The sequence below is a fragment of the Melopsittacus undulatus genome, chromosome 19, assembly GCF_012275295.1.
Source record: "Melopsittacus undulatus isolate bMelUnd1 chromosome 19, bMelUnd1.mat.Z, whole genome shotgun sequence".
NCBI lineage: Eukaryota > Metazoa > Chordata > Aves > Psittaciformes > Psittaculidae > Melopsittacus > Melopsittacus undulatus.
The window spans coordinates 1,516,166-1,531,783 of record NC_047545.1 but is presented as its reverse complement, the minus strand read 5'-3'; the positions used below and the strand labels follow the sequence as shown (position 1 = coordinate 1,531,783).

Genomic DNA, 15,618 nt, shown 5'->3' with positions numbered 1-15,618 from the left:
GAACGAGGGGCACCCTTCGGGCAGCCACAGGGGCTGGAGGTTCCCCGCAGTGCACACCGAGCTCCTGCAGTCCCCAATAGCCAAAGCCCCTTCAATGAGATGCAAAGAGAAACGTTTCTGCAGCTCGCTTTTGTTTTCCATACCTCTCTGCAACCGGCAGCAGATTCGTCCTTTCCTCACACAGCAACTGAGAGCTCCCACCTCTGCAACAGCTCTACTGGGGCATCTGCTGCAGCTGCAGGGGGTCTGCAATCGTGAGATGCACCTGAAAGCTGCAAACACCCCTTCCTTAAAGGTCTCCTGCTGGAAGAGTTGCTCCAGTGCCTCCTGCAGCAGGCAGGCAGCTTCCACCCCAGCCCACTGCTGTTCCAGAGAAGGGGAATCTTACTGGGGATGTGCTCAGTGATCCATCCAGTCACAAAGACAGCCTGACACTGGGGTCACTGGAAGAAACCCGAGTTTAAGATGTAGAGTCCCTTAAAATATCAACACTTGAACTGGCTTCTGGCAAGGCACAAGAGGACCTGGAGCAGCTCAGCAGGGTTTGGTTTCAGCTCTGTCCATCTGCCCCAGAACCATCAGCTAAATTACAGCTGGGGGATCCTGGATTACAAGAGATGGAGAATAACCATCAGCAACACAGGCCCCCATGAACTGTGACGTGAACCAGCTTGACAGGGAGAGAAAAAGACAAACAGAAATGAGCTTCCTCTCCCAGAAAGCCATTCCTCTGACCACAACCATTGTGCCCTCGAGCTCCCTTGAACCTCTCGAACTGGGCAGCAGTGAGAAAACACCAACTCCTTCCTCTCAGGGGTCTGAACACCATGTTCCCCTCCTGCCAGGGCCAGTGCTGGCTCCTGCTGCCCCTTGCTTTTATTGTTTATGTTTTTAAGTCAATTTATCATGGCCCATCAAGTGGATAATGGCTGCCCCCGGACACAGAAGCCCCTTTCACAGCTCCCTCAGACAGCTCTACAAAGGGAACATTCATCCAGGCCCAGAGCAGGAATAACCCCTCACTGAAAATAGCTGCTGGCTAAAGCCGCCAAGGAGAGACAATGAGCCCTTTCAGAGCAAGCAGGAGAGGTGGGCACAAAGGAAAGTCGTCAGGCACATTCAGAGTGGAGCACAAACCCCTCTTCTCCCCCTCCCCAAAGGCAACCCAAATGGTAATTCAAACATCAGAGGCCAGGAGGTCCCAGCCCAGGGCTCTGCTCAGACTCTGTGCTCTGCATCGTGGCTTCAGCAGCATTGTCCTGTGAACAGCAGGCAGGAGCCACAGCACACACAGAGTCACGTTATGTTCCACAACCATCACACCTGCAGAAGTGAGCGGTGACCTCCATGTGTACCACAGGAGGTACTGCCCTGGCTCCACATATGGGCTGCTGCATTTTACCAATGTAAGATTAAGGCTGAGCCTGTTACAATGGGATTAGCTTTATTCTGGGGAAGGCTTCTCTCTCACCAGCAGTAACCCCAGCAGCAGAGTGTGCTTCTTCCAGTGGAAAAGTTAAAGGAGGAGTCATCAGTCAGCCTGGAAGATCCATAATTCAGGATTCATCCACATACTGAATGCAGGTGTTTAAAATTAACCTTCATACTGTTCCCACATCAGTCCAGATGACAGGGCTCAGTCCTTGCATGGAATTAACTGAATTCCAGAAATTAAGGACGCTGAAAAGGCTTTATTAGGAATGTTTAAGGTACAGTGTTGCATGACCTTGATTCACACTGTAGTTTAAAGAGAGTTTAAACTCAGGTAAACCAGAGCCCAGGCTTTGCAGCTACCAAATTCAAGTAGCTACATGTTATATACAGGTTTAACAGCATCTCACTGGACTGCGAGACCCTCCCCATGGGGAGAGAAGGCAGACAGCTTGCAGAGAGCATTTTTCTGTGTTACCAGGGAGGTTTTTGCACATCAACCCCAGTTCTCAAGGTACCAGAGAGCAGGTCTGCAGCCTCCTTTCCCTCTCCTCAGGCACTGGGGGCGTACTGCACAGCCAGCCGGTCAAAGTCGTTCTCCTTCAAACCAGAAACAGGAACAGAATGAACAAACCTTGAACTTTACTGGAGGAGCTGAAGAGAACACCACTAGCACAGCTCACTAAGCAACAGGAATTCTAAGCAGCAAGATCATCTGTTTCACTTCTCAGTTGTTTTCAGTTTGTTGCATTTCACCTTAATCCCTCTTTCTCCCTCCCCAGAAGGATGTTTCCTCTATTTAAGCACAAAATCTCATGTAATAAGATTAAGAACCCATATGTCAGAGAGATTCTTTCAAGATATGACCGTTTGGCTCCTTTTTAACATCTGGCTTGTGGCTCCCAACATCTCCCACAAAGGCTAGGAAATTTGCTGTGGTAAGTGATGGGCCAGGGAAAAAGCAGTGACCCCTGCAGTCAGGTTTACTGGTAAAGAATCCACTCACCCCACTAGAGACTGGTATGAGACATGATAAATTCCATTTTATATTAGAGAAGAACTTGTACCTTTGCCTGATACTCCTTTATGAATGGATGATTCTTATGTGCATCTTTCAGCTGTGACAAATAGCGATTCGTAACCTGATGGGATGAGAGAAGTTTCAATATTAACAGGAGGAGAAGCCAAGAGTTGCAAACATCACATTTCAATGTGGTTATTTGCAGTGAGTCCAGACCCGATTTTCTCAGTGTCCCGAACATCAGCAGCCCCAGTTAAAACCGGTAAGAACTGGGCATACCCTGTGCTTAAAAATTAGACCTTAAATAGTGGGTTCAAGTGAATAGTCAGGGAGGACTGAACTCGGAATTCAAGCCATTTCTTTTCCATCCAGGTCTTCCTCTCAAGTCCATCCCTCTGTCTGCAGCATCTGTATTTCCACAAACACTTTATGGAAGATGGGAGCTCCCCACACCCAAGAACTGTTCTGCTTTGTTAATGCTGATCCTGATGAGAACTGCAAAGCCCAAGCAAAGATACAAGCCCTCAGAGCACAGACCCTGCCCGCAGCAGCACAAGCAGGTCAGTTGTATCTGCTTGGTGAGTACAGTAAAACAGGCCTTACCTCTGGGGGTTTGCCCAAGTGCTGTGACAGGACCACGAAGTTGATCAGGGTCTCAGGGTGGCCACTGTCCTGCAAACAAGAGCAACCATTTGATCCGATTTACCTCCACAGCAACAAATGGTACCAACCAGCAGAGCTCTGCAAGAACCAGTTGTGCCCAACCTACAGCTCACTTCACTGGAAAAGGCAGAGCAGAAGCAAAGGTTGGTATCAAGAGCAACCACTGTAGCCATATCTATCAATGTGTTGCACTCTCCGTGAAGTTTAACAGTGAAGGTCATGCTGCTTTACTCTGTCTCCCAGAGAGCAAATGTGCCTGGCAAAACCAGAAGTACCTTATCCAGTGCCTCCTGAAGCACTCCCTCTGCATCGTCCCACTTGCCCTGGGCCATGTAGCAGGCTGCTTGCCCGTTAAGCAGCAGGAGGGTGGAGGAGCATTTGTCTGCCATCTCTTGGAAGATGTAATAAGCATCTTGTAACTTCTCACCACCCTGTGAAGGGAGGAGACAAACACCCACAGTTTCATTCCATGTTGCCAAGAAGCCTGTACGCTCTAGCCATGGTTGAAGGACCAGGCACAAAGTTCATTCCTAGGGTTATAAAGCACAGGCATGGAGCGTGTCAGAACCAATGCTGGCAGCAGCTGGCATTCAGGTGGGCTCCTGTACCACAACACATCACTGCAGAACACCAATGAAAGAAATGCAAAAATATAGAATATTACAACTATTTAAAGGATCAAAAGATCCAAGCTTCCATTCAAACAGAAAAAACAGCCACTTCAAAGAACCACTTCTTGTGTTGGATGGATTCATGGGATTATGAAACAAGGTTTTTATCATTAAACACAGGTGTGGATACCTGCCTTTCCAAAAAAGCTTCAGACAGGGCCTACAAGCAGAGGTACCCACCAGTTAGAGGTGGGATCACTTGAGGAAACCAAGACCTTAAGGGAAAACAGCTGTGCATTACAGCAAGGCAGGGGTTCTGCGTGAGAGATTTCCTACCAAAGCCAAGTGAACACTCAAAAGAAATCTGAATGGTACAGCAGGTTGAGTCCTGCTTAACCTTGGACTTCACTGAACTTGAGGAGACTAATTTCCAACCACTCAGTGATCTGGGCTGTGTTTGGCTTTGTCTGATTCACAAACACCCTTAAAGACAGTCTGCTCTAAGCAAAGAATAACACCTCTTTCTTGGAATGTAACTGCAAGGTCTGGATGCTCGTACTGCTGCACTTGCCATTTTATATTATAATGCTTTGTGAATTATTTAAGTGTGGTTTAGCTCTTCCCTGTGTGAGCTGAAGGCCAAGGAGCGCAGCTGAAAGAGCAGCAATCAACCCAGGCACTTTGTGAAGCCAGCTGCCAGCATTTTCTGTGTACTCAAAGGAAGGGGAAAACCAACCAACCAACCCAGCAACCCCCCTGCATGCTCTTCTGAAAGTATGATGTGCAAAGAGCAAGCAGTGAAGTGATGTTTCTCCATGCTGAAGGCTAAGAATCCCCATTTCAGACACTCACGATGGCCAGGTTCACCCAGGCAGTTGCCAGCTGAGTCAGAGTTGCATCCTCATCTTGCTCCTGCATCTTTTTAAGTTCCTTGCTGCAGAAGGAAAAGTGGGAGTCACACAAGACACAAAAAGGCTTTGCTTTCTTCTCTCAGCTCTTCCATATAATGCCACAAACACCTCTTAATATTTCACTGAAGCAATCCATGAAAGACTTCCCTGTTTTACTTCCTTATGGGAAGCCAGAAGCCCAGGACTTGAGTTTCAAACCACATTCTGCTGAAGGGAGGATTAAAGCTGGGGGTCCATCTCTTCCTTCAGCTGTATCCAGCTCTATTACCTCTTTTGCAGCACATCCACATCTACACACACATTGTTCTCCCCATGGCAGGGGTTAAAATGCTGTGCCCTGGGGGAGGCTGGGTGCTGAACATTCTCTTATCACAGCCCACTCCAGCACCATTAAGAAGCAACCAGACACAAACTTACCGAGCCAGATCAAGCCTGTCAAGCTTCAGAAGAATCTGTATCATCATGGCCATGCTGCAAGGGATAACAGCAAAGTGATTTTCACAGCTGCAGGCTTCACCTCTCCCAGTGCCCTGGGCCAAACCTCCCTGCTGTGGGGCACCAGCCCTGGGAGCAGGGCTTGCAGCAGGGCAGCTGGCTCCATGCTCCCTCGCTGCACTGACCCAATGCTCAGCTCAGCAATTCTGAACACCCTTAAATCAATAAAGCAGGTTCTTAAGTTTCACAAGGGAGCAATAGACTTGATATAGGAGGACAAGCACCAAATCACTTCCTACTCCAAAAGGCAAACCTCAAAGGAGCTTCTCAATGGTTTCAAGGCTTTTTAGAGAGAAGCCAGACCTCAGCCATTCATGGGGCACCTCTCCCAAGCCACGAGAGAGGCTCCGGGATGCCGGGTGAGTTCCACCTACCACTCCAGGCTCTCCCCTTGGTGCAGAGTGCGCAGAGCAGCGTCCGGGTTCTTGTCATGGAAATAGATGGAAGCAGCCATCAGCAAGAAGGTGGTGTTGGCCACATCAACGCTTTTTGCCATTTTCTTGTCCAATTCAGCAACAATTGCATCCCTACGAAGAGCAAGGATGAGAATTTGGGAGTATCTCCTCATTAAGCAGCATGACAACTCTGAGCTTGAGACTGACTGGAAAAGCTCCTAAAAACCCCAATAAAGACCACACTTCTACAAGAAGCTTTCCACATGGAAGCAGACTCCTTGTAGGACAGCGCTCAAGGTCCAGCTTCTTATCAGTCTTACCTTTGACTCTCATTTGAAAGATACTCTGCAAACATCCTCACTGCCTGGAGCTCGGGACTAGCGTTGGCTTTAATTTCATCCAGGACAACCCCATACTTCCTCTGTGAAAAGCCCCAAAGACAAAGCTGTGACTCTGAGAGCACAGGACAGACCCGTTAACCTGAAACCTCAGTGACAACAACCAGGAAAAGTCACTTTCTGCTTTACAGCTCACATCAGGCTCCACAAACACAGCCAGATTCCATAGCCCTGACCACCCAAAGAGGCCCACGGGCCTGCACACATCGCACTGCATTCACGGCTGTACCCGTGCCAGGGAATGTGTTCTTCCCAGTGCTCCCAGCCGGGACAAGGCTGAGCTCGGGTGCTCCAGCCAGGTTATCCCGAGGCAAACACAGCATTCCCACCTCACCTGGGCGATGTAGGCTCGGAACAAGAACACGTCCCTCTCCACCTCCTTCTCCGGGCTGGACGGCTGAAGGGACGACAGGAAACGAGAACCGCCCTCAGGGACCTGCGCAGCCACAACCCGACCCCCATGCACGCACACCCGGCCTCCGGTCAGCCCCGTACCTTGACGCGCTGCGCCTCGTTGATGGCGGCCTGGTAGGCCCCGATGTAGAAGCTGTTCTTCACGTCAAAGAGCTCGTCCCCATCGCCGCCCTGCCCGGCGGCCGCCATTGCTCCCCCTCAGACACGTCCCCGGAAGCAGCCGCGCCGCGGAGGCTGCCGGGAGCCGCGGTCTCCATGGCAACCCCCGCGCCAGCCAATAGCCACGCCAGGAGGTGGTGACCTCACCAGAGCGCCGGAAGTGACGGATGAAGTAGTGGGCGGGGCGGAATGAGCAGCCAATGAGCGGCGGGCGTGCGCGCTGACGTATGACGGAGCGCCGGTGGAGGTGTCATGGCGGAGTTCCGTGCGCTGGGGCTGGCGCCGTGGCTGGCGGAGCAGGCGCGGCAGGTGGGGCTGGTGAGGCCTACACCGGTGCAGGCAGCCTGCATCCCGGCCGTGCTGCAGGGTGAGACCGGAACCGGAACTGAACCGGAACCGAACGGAACCGGAAGGAACCGAACCGGAACCGAACGGAACCGGAGCGGAACCGGAACCGAACCGGAACCGATCCGGAACCGGACCGGAACCGAACGGAACCGGAACCGAACCGGGACCGAACGGAACCGGAACCGAGCCGAAACCGAACGGAACCGGGACGGAACCGGAACCGACCCCTCACCGGCTCCTTCCTTCCCTCCCCGCAGGCCGCGACTGCCTGGGCTGCGCCAAGACCGGCAGCGGGAAGACGGCGGCCTTCGTGCTGCCCGTGCTGCAGGCGCTGTCCGAGGACCCCTACGGCATCTTCTGCCTGGTGCTGACCCCCACCCGGTACGTACGGCACGGCCCCGGTCCCCCCCCCCGGCCCCGGGCAGGTCCGGCCCCGCCTCACCGCGTTCCCCCCCCCGCAGGGAGCTCGCCTACCAGATCGCTGAGCAGTTCCGTGTCCTGGGGAAGCCCCTCGGCCTGAAGGACTGTGTGGTGGTGGGCGGCCTGGGTGAGTGCATAGGATCATCCAGTTCCAACCCCCCTGCCATGGGCAGGGACACCTCACACTAAACCATGGCACCCAAGGCTTCATCCAACCTGGCCTTGAACACTGCCAGGGATGGAGCATTCACAGCTTCCCTGGGCAACCCATTCCAGTGCCTCAGCACCCTCACAGGAAAGAATTTCTTCCTTATATCCAATCTAAACTTCCCCTGTTTCAGTTTTAATCTGTTATCCCTTGTCCTATCCCTATAGTCCCTAATGAAGAGTCCATCCCCAGCATCCCTATAGCCCCCTTCAGACACTGGAAGCTGCTCTGAGGTCTCCATGCAGCCTTCTCTTCTCCAGGCTGAACAGCCCCAACTCTCTCAACCTGCCTTCATATGGGAGATGCTGCAGCCCCTGATAATCCTCGTGGCCTCCTCTGGACTTGTTCCAACAGTTCCATGTCCTTTTTATGTTGAGGACACCAGAACAGCACACAGTGCTGCAAGTAGGAGTTCATGTTCCATGGTCTGCTCTGTGGGTCTCCTTGCAGATATGGTGGCACAAGCACTGGAGCTCTCCCGCAAGCCCCACGTTGTGATTGCTACCCCCGGCAGGCTGGCAGATCACCTCCGCAGCTCCAACACCTTCAGCCTTAAAAAGCTCAAGTTCTTGGTAAGGTTCTTTTCCAGTTGGGTTTTTGTGCTTTTCAGACTCTCACCTTCTCAGCTGTTTGTGTGCATTTGGCTCTGCCTAGATTATGGATGAAGCTGACCGGCTGCTGGAGCAGGGCTGTGCTGACTTCACTGCAGACCTGGAGGTGATTCTGGAGGCTGTTCCAGCACGCAGACAGACCTTGCTGTTCAGTGCCACACTGACTGACACGCTCAAGGAGCTGAAGAGCCTGGCTGCCAACAGACCCTTCTGCTGGGAGGCTGTGTCCGAGTCAGTGCTCACCCTCCCTACATAGAACCCTGTTTCCTCTGTGGCTTCTTGTCTCCTCACTGACCCTCCTGGTCCATCTTCACTTGCCCAACCATTGCTGCTGGTGCTTCCCCTCCAGGGTGCGGACAGTGGAGGAGCTGGACCAGAGGTACTTGCTGGTACCCGAGGCAGTGAAGGATGCGTATCTTGTCCACTTAGTCCAGACCTTCCAGGACGAGCACGAGGACTGGTCCATCATTATCTTTACTAAAACCTGCAAGTGAGTGGCCTTGTTCCTTGTGAGCACTTGTAACGTAGACATTTCTACTTGAGATTCCAAGCCTGTGCTGTGTCAGGTGTTAGGCTGGGATGGTGTTTGCTTCTGTAGTCTGTTTGGTAGAGAAACACCTTTGAGCAGTCTGGGGTTGAAGGGCCCCCTAAAACAAGTAGCATGCCAGGAGGTCAAGATGCTTTACCCCTCTGTGTCTTCTTTTCCTCCTGCTGATGGATACTGGGAAAGGGAGGGAGCAAAGGGCCCTGTCTGCATCCCAGTCACTGCCTGGGGTGAGCAGGTATGGAGTGCAGGTGCTGCTCCCTGCCTCTGTCACAGTGCTGCAGCATCCAGCTGTGGTGGTAATGTGTGTGAGAGCTTCTGAAGGAGCCCAGCTCTGTCCTGCTCCAGCAGCTCCACGTTTCCCTGGGATAGTCTGATTCATTTATTGGTTTTTCATTCAAGGGACTGCCAGGTCCTGAACATGATGCTCAGGAAATACAACTTTCCTTCTGTAGCTCTGCATTCCATGATGAAACAGGTGGGTGACGGACAGATCTGGGGGAGGGATGTTCAGGTCCTCCTGGGGTCACAGTGTCCCACATACAGGCTTTTCTCTTGACAGCGGCAGCGATTTGCAGCTTTAGCAAAGTTCAAGTCCAGCATCTTCAAGATTCTCATTGCCACTGATGTTGCTGCCAGGTAAGGGAAAACCACGGTCTCTGTTGCCAGAGGGCTTAAGCCTGCTCTTTAAGTGCCAGAACTGTGGAGATTTGGCTGGGGATAGCAAGGGAGAGCTTTGTAATCCCCCACTTGGGTAGGATGGAGTTGTAGAACATCTCTGAGCTGTGTTTTGGAGCCCACTCATGTGCAGTGTAGCTCTGATCCTGGCTTGTTTTGCTGCAGTGGGGGTTGTGTTCTAGCAGGAGAATGACTTCTGTGACCTCTGGGTCAAGGAGGGAGCAGTGAGCTAGCAGGTAATGCTGTGTTCTGTGACTGTTGGAGAGCTGCACGAGGAGTTTGTCATGGAAGCAGCCAGTAAAGATGACATCCATGAGATTATGGGGCTTGGGGAGAAAGCAGAGGGCAAGGATTCAAACTGCTTGTATTAAAACAGCATTTCCCCACTTCTGTTCTCCTCCCCTGTGCTGCAGAGGTCTGGACATTCCTGCAGTCCAGGTTGTCATCAACCACAACACTCCCGGCCTGCCCAAGATCTACATTCACCGTGTTGGCCGGACAGCACGTGCGGGTGAGCAGGGAAAGCTGAGTGCCTTTTGCTGCCTGAAACTGGGATCCCAGTGCTGGACTGAGCCTGGAGTGGGGGCAGGGAGGTGGCAGTGCAGTAGCAGTGCAGTCTGGTCAGGCAGTGCCAGTGCTCAGCATCCTGCCTTAAGGCTGCAGTGCTGCCTGGCGGCTGCTCTGCACTGGTGGTGAGCTCAATTGGCAGAGCAAACAGAGACCCTTCTGAGAGCCCCATGAGCAGGGCAGACTCATGGGGATGGTGGAATTTGGCATGGGTTAGGCTTCATCTCCCTCTGCTCAGCAACATTCACGTCTCACTGTGTTTTCACCATGCAGGTCGGAAAGGAATGGCCATCACACTGGTGACACAGTACGACATCCATCTCGTGCATGCTATTGAGGAAGAAATCAGTAAGTAGAGCACCATTAATGCTCCTAAAATGTGGGATCCTGTGTGTTCCATGGTGTTCATGGTGCTTGCAGTGCTGATTTCATCTGTGAAGAATGATGCAGAGTATCAGTGTGAAAATGGTTTCTCTTCCCTATGTGGTTAAAGCTTGGAAAAGAGCAGGAGCATCAGCAAAGCATCAGCTTTGATTCTGCTCTTGAGTGCATCACGCATGAATGGGTTTATATTCCTGCTATTCCTAGTGGAGGAAAACCAGTGGTTGGGTTCTCTCTGTGACCTTGTTATTAAAGCAGGCAGCTTCTGCCTTACTCCCTTGCTACTGTGAGTGCTGATGTGGACAAAAAGGACCCATGCTTTGCATAGCTTCAGGCTCTATAGTTTTTGAGGAAGGAGACCTAATAAATGCAGCACCTTGTGCTATGGGGAATTGTAGGCAGAGGGGAGGATTTGATCTCTGTTATAAGGCTTAAAAGGTGATCACAGTGCATGTCAACAATCCCACCTCTAATCAGTGCAGCTGAGTGGGGTTTTGACCAGTTGAGAGTCTGCTCCTGGATTTTGTACCCAACCCTGCTCTGTGAATGTCTCATCCTGATTCAGAGCTGAAGCTGCAGGAGTTCTCTGTGGAGGAGAAGCTTGTGCTCAACATCCTCACCCAAGTGAACGTCACCAGGAGGGAATGTGAAATAGTAAGTGTGCAAATGTGAAGCCTCTGTGTCCAGAGGACTGGAGAGCTTGGGCAGCCAGGAGGTTCATCACAGCCTAACGTGTGGCTCTGGCTGTGCAGCTTTGCTCTTGAGCACATAACTAAGAGTTGCTCTGCCTTTTTCTAGTGGAAGCACTTGGCTGTGTGCACGTGGGGGTTGGTTCAGTGATTTTCCCTAAGTTTGGCCTATTATTGTACATTCTTGCAGCATTTTTGTGCTGCTGAGTGTTGAGGCTGGTGCTGCCAGATGTGTGCACACCAGCAAGGTGCTGCTCACCCTGTACAGCTCCATGGCAGGTTTGGCGCCGGTTTGCTGATTGCCCTCTTGTATTTGTGCTTTGACAGGAACTGGAGGGAATGGATTTTGATGAGAAGAAAGAGATAAATAAGCGGAAACAAATGATCCTTGAGGGGAAGGTGAGAGTTGCTGCTGTATAAACTGCTGTGATCAGTAGCTGGGATGCTGCTATCGATGGGAGTTCCTCCCTCACTGCTATGCTGTCTCTGCCTCACTCCCTTCAGAGTGGTGAAGCTTTATCTTAAAGGGTGACTGATACAAAGAAGTGCACTGGAGTCGTGTCTGACTTGTGCAGCCTGCTTGCTCATGGGCTTCTAGGAGGGGCAAAGGGGCTGCCACTGACCCTGGGCATGTCACTGTGGCCTGGCATTTGCCATTGCAGGATCCAGATCTGGAGGCCAAAAGGAAGGCAGAGCTAGCCAAGATCAAGAAGAAGAACAAGCAGTGCCGTGAGAAGGTGCAGCAGGTCCTGCAGAAGAGGAAGCAGCTGCAGCTGAAGAGGAAACTGCAGAAGAAGATGGAGCGGCGGAACAGGCACATGAAGGAAGGGGAAGAAGAGCTCTCGGCCTGACTTGCTTGGCTCGGACTGCCCTGATGTTGCTGCTGCTTTGGGAATGCTGGGACCTAATGTGTTCTAATGTGGACTCGTCTGACCTGACGTTGTTGGGAAGATGGGAGAGGGGAGAAGAGAAGCTTCCATAAACCAGCTTGTTGGTTTCCCTTCCTGCACGGGGCCTCTGTGGCAGGCTGGTGCTGTCTCCTACTGCTGGAGCAGTGTCTGTCAAGAGCACGTTTCCTTCCTCCACCAGAGCTGAGGCCAGACCTGAGCTCTTGGTGACGTGAAGGGAAATAAAGCTCCTCTCTCTCTTCCCCCTCCATTCAGTCCCTGCTCTTTCCCTTCCCAGGGCTGGTGCTTGCTGCTCACAGTGTTTGGATCAACAGATTCTCCCCTGAGCCAGTATCTAAAAATACTGCCACAAAATGAGCTCAGCCCCTGCCTGTGCCACTGCCCAGAGTTTTCCAAGAGGAAAATTCCTGGAACACAGGGAGAGGTTGGACTGTGGGGCTGAGCCTGGGGTCTTCTTGGGCTCATTCTGCTGTATACATTGCAGTGACCAGGTTGCTCCAAGCCCCTGTGTCCAACCTGGCCTTGAGCACTGCCAGGGATGGGGCAGCCACAGCTTCTCTGGGCACCCTGTGCCAGCGCCTCAGCACCCTCACAGGGAACAGCTTCTGCCTAAGAGCTCAGCTCAGTCTCCCCTCGGGCAGGTTCAAGCCATTCCCCTTGGCCTGTCCCTCCATGCCCTTGTCCCAAGCCCCTCTCCAGGTTTCCTACAGCCCCTTTAGGCACTGGAGCTGCTCTCAGGTCTCCCCTTCAGGAGCCTTCTCTTGTCCAGGCTGCCCCAGCCCAGCTCTCTCAGCCTGGCTCCCTCCTGCAGAGCATCTTTGAGGCCCTTTTTCTGCTCTGCTCTGTCGGTTTCCCTGTGTCATTTGCATCATGTTTGGAACAGGAGCTTGCTTGGGCTGGAGGGGGCAGAGCTCTCCCAAGAAATGGTTGTGATTCCCTAAGGAGACAGAACTTGCAATCTCCGAGCAACTCAGGCCAACCCTGTTCTGATGTCAGGTTTGATCCTTGGTGCCTTCTTTAACATTTAGAGCTTCCTCTGGCTTGAGACTGAGGATCTGCTATTTCTGGCTCTGGCTTACAGAAATAGTTCCTATGCTCAGTGCCCAAATAAATACAAGTGAGCAGCTGGGTGACGTTCCCGAACACAGAGGGGAGCTGTGGGACCTCAAGGCAGGGCAGCAGCTCTGCTGTGGGCAAACAGCACGGAGATAATGTGGAGTTTATGGCAAGAGATGAGCTGGGGAAGGATTGAGTTTCCTGAGGGTGTTGTATCCTTCAGTCCCTTCATGCAACCTGCATGCAGTCCCTTCGCCTGGCTGCAGCATGAGCACCCTGAGGCCTTGCAGGGGAAAGCTGGTGCTTCCCTGGGGCCATGCAGGAGGTGATGCTGGGGCCCATGGGGGTCCATCTACCTGATGGGCAGCAGGCAGGATGGATGGAGGTGGTGCTGCCGGGGTTCCTTTGTCCCCCTGGGTGCTTACTGGGAAGGAGATGCTTGCTTGGAGCACAGCTGCCTGTCACCAGTGACAGCTGCTGCTGCAGCAGCAAACAGGTTTGTGTCAGGCTGATGCTCTGTGAATGCTGAAGTGAGGGGCGAGCCTGGCAGCATCCATTGTTGCCCTCCCTCTTGCAGACAGCCCTGAACCCGCTGGTTGGAGCCTTTGCTTCATCCTGGGGGGTTTCTCTGTCTCCTTCCAGGGGTGACACAGGGACTTTGATCAAGGCTCTTGTCTCGAAGCTTTTAACAACTCTCCTATCCAGGTGCAGCCTTCTCTGGGAGGGAGGGATGGGTGCTGGGAAGAGGTTTGTGTCGTGCTGAGGAGAGGATTCTGCCTTCAGAGAAGCAGAGAAAAAGAGGCTGCTGCAGGATCTGGGATGTGGCAAAATGCCCCAAATTCCCAGATTAGGAATTTCCATCTTCCCCAGGGGGAAAGGCCATTGGGGATGTTTCTGTGCCTGCCCTCAGCACTGCCCCAGGTAGGATTTTGCCTTGTGGGGTTTCCAGGCATTGTCACAAACCTGTGGGATCCTGTGGGAATGGAAGGATTCCCTTCCCATCACATCCTGCCTTGGAGCTGTGAACTCCCCATCCCGCTGTGGCTCTGCCGATGCCCTGAGCAGATCCAGGGCTCTCCTCCCAGCTCCTGGCAGCTGCTTTGCTGAACCTTCCCCTTGCCCAGCTGATGAAACTCCTTGGCTGTGGCACACCCTCATGCAGGGCTTGGCTGCAGCTGCCCGGACTTGTGCCTTCCCTCCGGGAATGCCGTTCCTGGATCCTCCCTGCCAGCAGCAGGAGCCCAGAAAGGGGACAGAGGGAAGGGAATACCTGGATTCCTTCTGTGTGCTAAGGAAACCTCCCTGCAGCAGCTCTGTCTCCTGGGAACCCATCCTGCAGAGCTCCCTTTGGATTCCTGTCACCTCTGGGAGGGAGAGCAACAGCCTCTGCTCTGCAATGGGAAGCTGTGAGCGCAGCTCTAGCCCATTGCAGTGGCTCATCCCCATCCCTTCCCGTTATCATCCTTGTATTCCCAAGGCTGTGCTGCTCCCACACTGAGGCCATCAGGGAGGTGCCATCCATCTCTAGGCTCAGACACTGTTTTCATCTTCTCTAACAAGGTTTGGACATCAGTATCTGTGTATGGCTGTAAGGCTGCAGTGAGCTGTGAGCTGCCTGCTGGCATCTGAAACCCTGTTAGCACCAGTTGAAACAGAAGGCAAAGACCTTGTACCACATCCTGCCTTGTTGTGCTAGCAGGTCTGGGGGACAGCAGCATCCAGCAGCAGTGTCCCACGTTCACAGGCTGCAGGATGGGTTAGGTCAGGAATGGGTGACAATTCACCTCTGGGGCAGCCTGTGCCAGGCCCAGGGAGCTACAAAGGTGCCACGTGCCCTGGAGGAGCTGTGGACCACAGACCCCTGCCTGCACAGCACGGGGACAGAGATGATGCCATGGGGACAGAGATGATGCTATGGGGACAGAGGTCCCCATGTAAATCTAACCCCGTAATCTAAAGCCTCTGACCCTTTCCAACTGGCAACTCCCCACCAAGTGCAGCTGCCAGCAGCATCCAGCGAAGTGGAATGTGGTCCCTTGGATTCTCCCTTCCCAGACTGATGCTCAACAGAGCCAGGGGGAAGCAAACGGTGTGAGCTGATGAGTGTGTTGCCCCTTTGGATCACTTGTTGCGGGAGCTGCCACCTCTCTTGTGTCTGGAATGTCGCTTCCCCTTAACACAAGGGGCCCATTTCCAGGATTATTCCAGCTGCTGCTTGCTTGGTGGGGTGATGGGAGCTGCGGGAGGAAGCAGGACCTGGTGCAGAGGTGATGAATGCTGGAGCTCCTGTTCCTTTCCCCCTTTACAGACCACACTCTGCTGACGATCATCCTCAGGAATCACTCTGGGAAAGGAGCTGTGAACCTCGCTGTGCTCATGGGCATTCCCAAAGCACAGGGCTGGCTGCCTTCGGTGGTGCTCAGTGCGTGCATGGGGGTGCCCCGCTCCCAGCCTGTGCTGCAGCATGGGACCAGCCCATTTTTGCCCTAGAAAGAACCCATCCCCTGCAGGTGATGCTGCACAAGGGGTTGGCTCCCCTCCTTCACACTAATGATGCTATTTAATTACTAACCCCCCCAAGCTCCATCCTTTGGAGGCTGAAACCCAAGTGCTTGGTTGCTTTCCCTCTTAGGGTGTCCTCACAGAAGCACAGACAACAGAGGCATTCTGTTAGGTAACTGATGTGAAGAACCCAGCACATGTTACCTGG

The 15,618-nt window shown here is 52.9% G+C and overlaps 2 protein-coding genes across 2 annotated transcripts; one reads left to right on the top strand and one right to left on the bottom strand.

The window, feature by feature from the left end:
• Positions 1 to 1,671: 1,671 nt before the first annotated feature.
• On the bottom strand, positions 1,672 to 6,580 carry COPE (COPI coat complex subunit epsilon). The gene is made up of 10 exons (XM_005140985.3): positions 6,421 to 6,580; positions 6,260 to 6,322; positions 5,848 to 5,948; positions 5,507 to 5,659; positions 5,055 to 5,108; positions 4,579 to 4,660; positions 3,391 to 3,546; positions 3,056 to 3,124; positions 2,499 to 2,573; positions 1,672 to 2,031 (listed from the first exon to the last, which is right to left on the bottom strand). Exons 1-10 carry the CDS (start codon positions 6,526 to 6,528, stop codon positions 1,984 to 1,986), a joined length of 909 nt encoding a protein of 302 aa, XP_005141042.2. The 5' UTR covers positions 6,529 to 6,580; the 3' UTR covers positions 1,672 to 1,983.
• A 153-nt stretch (positions 6,581 to 6,733) lies between these two features.
• On the top strand, positions 6,734 to 12,102 carry DDX49 (DEAD-box helicase 49). The gene is made up of 13 exons (XM_034070988.1): positions 6,734 to 6,865; positions 7,104 to 7,227; positions 7,308 to 7,393; positions 7,925 to 8,046; positions 8,129 to 8,316; positions 8,435 to 8,575; positions 9,032 to 9,107; positions 9,192 to 9,268; positions 9,721 to 9,818; positions 10,148 to 10,222; positions 10,821 to 10,909; positions 11,272 to 11,343; positions 11,607 to 12,102. Exons 1-13 carry the CDS (start codon positions 6,751 to 6,753, stop codon positions 11,793 to 11,795), a joined length of 1,452 nt encoding a protein of 483 aa, XP_033926879.1. The 5' UTR covers positions 6,734 to 6,750; the 3' UTR covers positions 11,796 to 12,102.
• The last annotated feature ends 3,516 nt before the right edge of the window (positions 12,103 to 15,618 follow it).

Coding starts and splice junctions, on each gene's coding strand:
- COPE (XM_005140985.3), bottom strand. CDS start 6,528: ATGGCGGCCGCCGGGCAGGGCGGCGATGGGGACGAGCTCTTTGACGTG. Junction 2,574..3,055: donor ACTTGGGCAAACCCCCAGAG/GTAAGGCCTGTT, acceptor TCATCCCATCAG/GTTACGAATCGCTATTTGTC. Junction 2,032..2,498: donor TAAAGGAGTATCAGGCAAAG/GTACAAGTTCTT, acceptor TCTGGTTTGAAG/GAGAACGACTTTGACCGGCT.
- DDX49 (XM_034070988.1), top strand. CDS start 6,751: ATGGCGGAGTTCCGTGCGCTGGGGCTGGCGCCGTGGCTGGCGGAGCAG. Junction 7,394..7,924: donor TGTGGTGGTGGGCGGCCTGG/GTGAGTGCATAG, acceptor GTCTCCTTGCAG/ATATGGTGGCACAAGCACTG. Junction 9,269..9,720: donor GCCACTGATGTTGCTGCCAG/GTAAGGGAAAAC, acceptor CCTGTGCTGCAG/AGGTCTGGACATTCCTGCAG.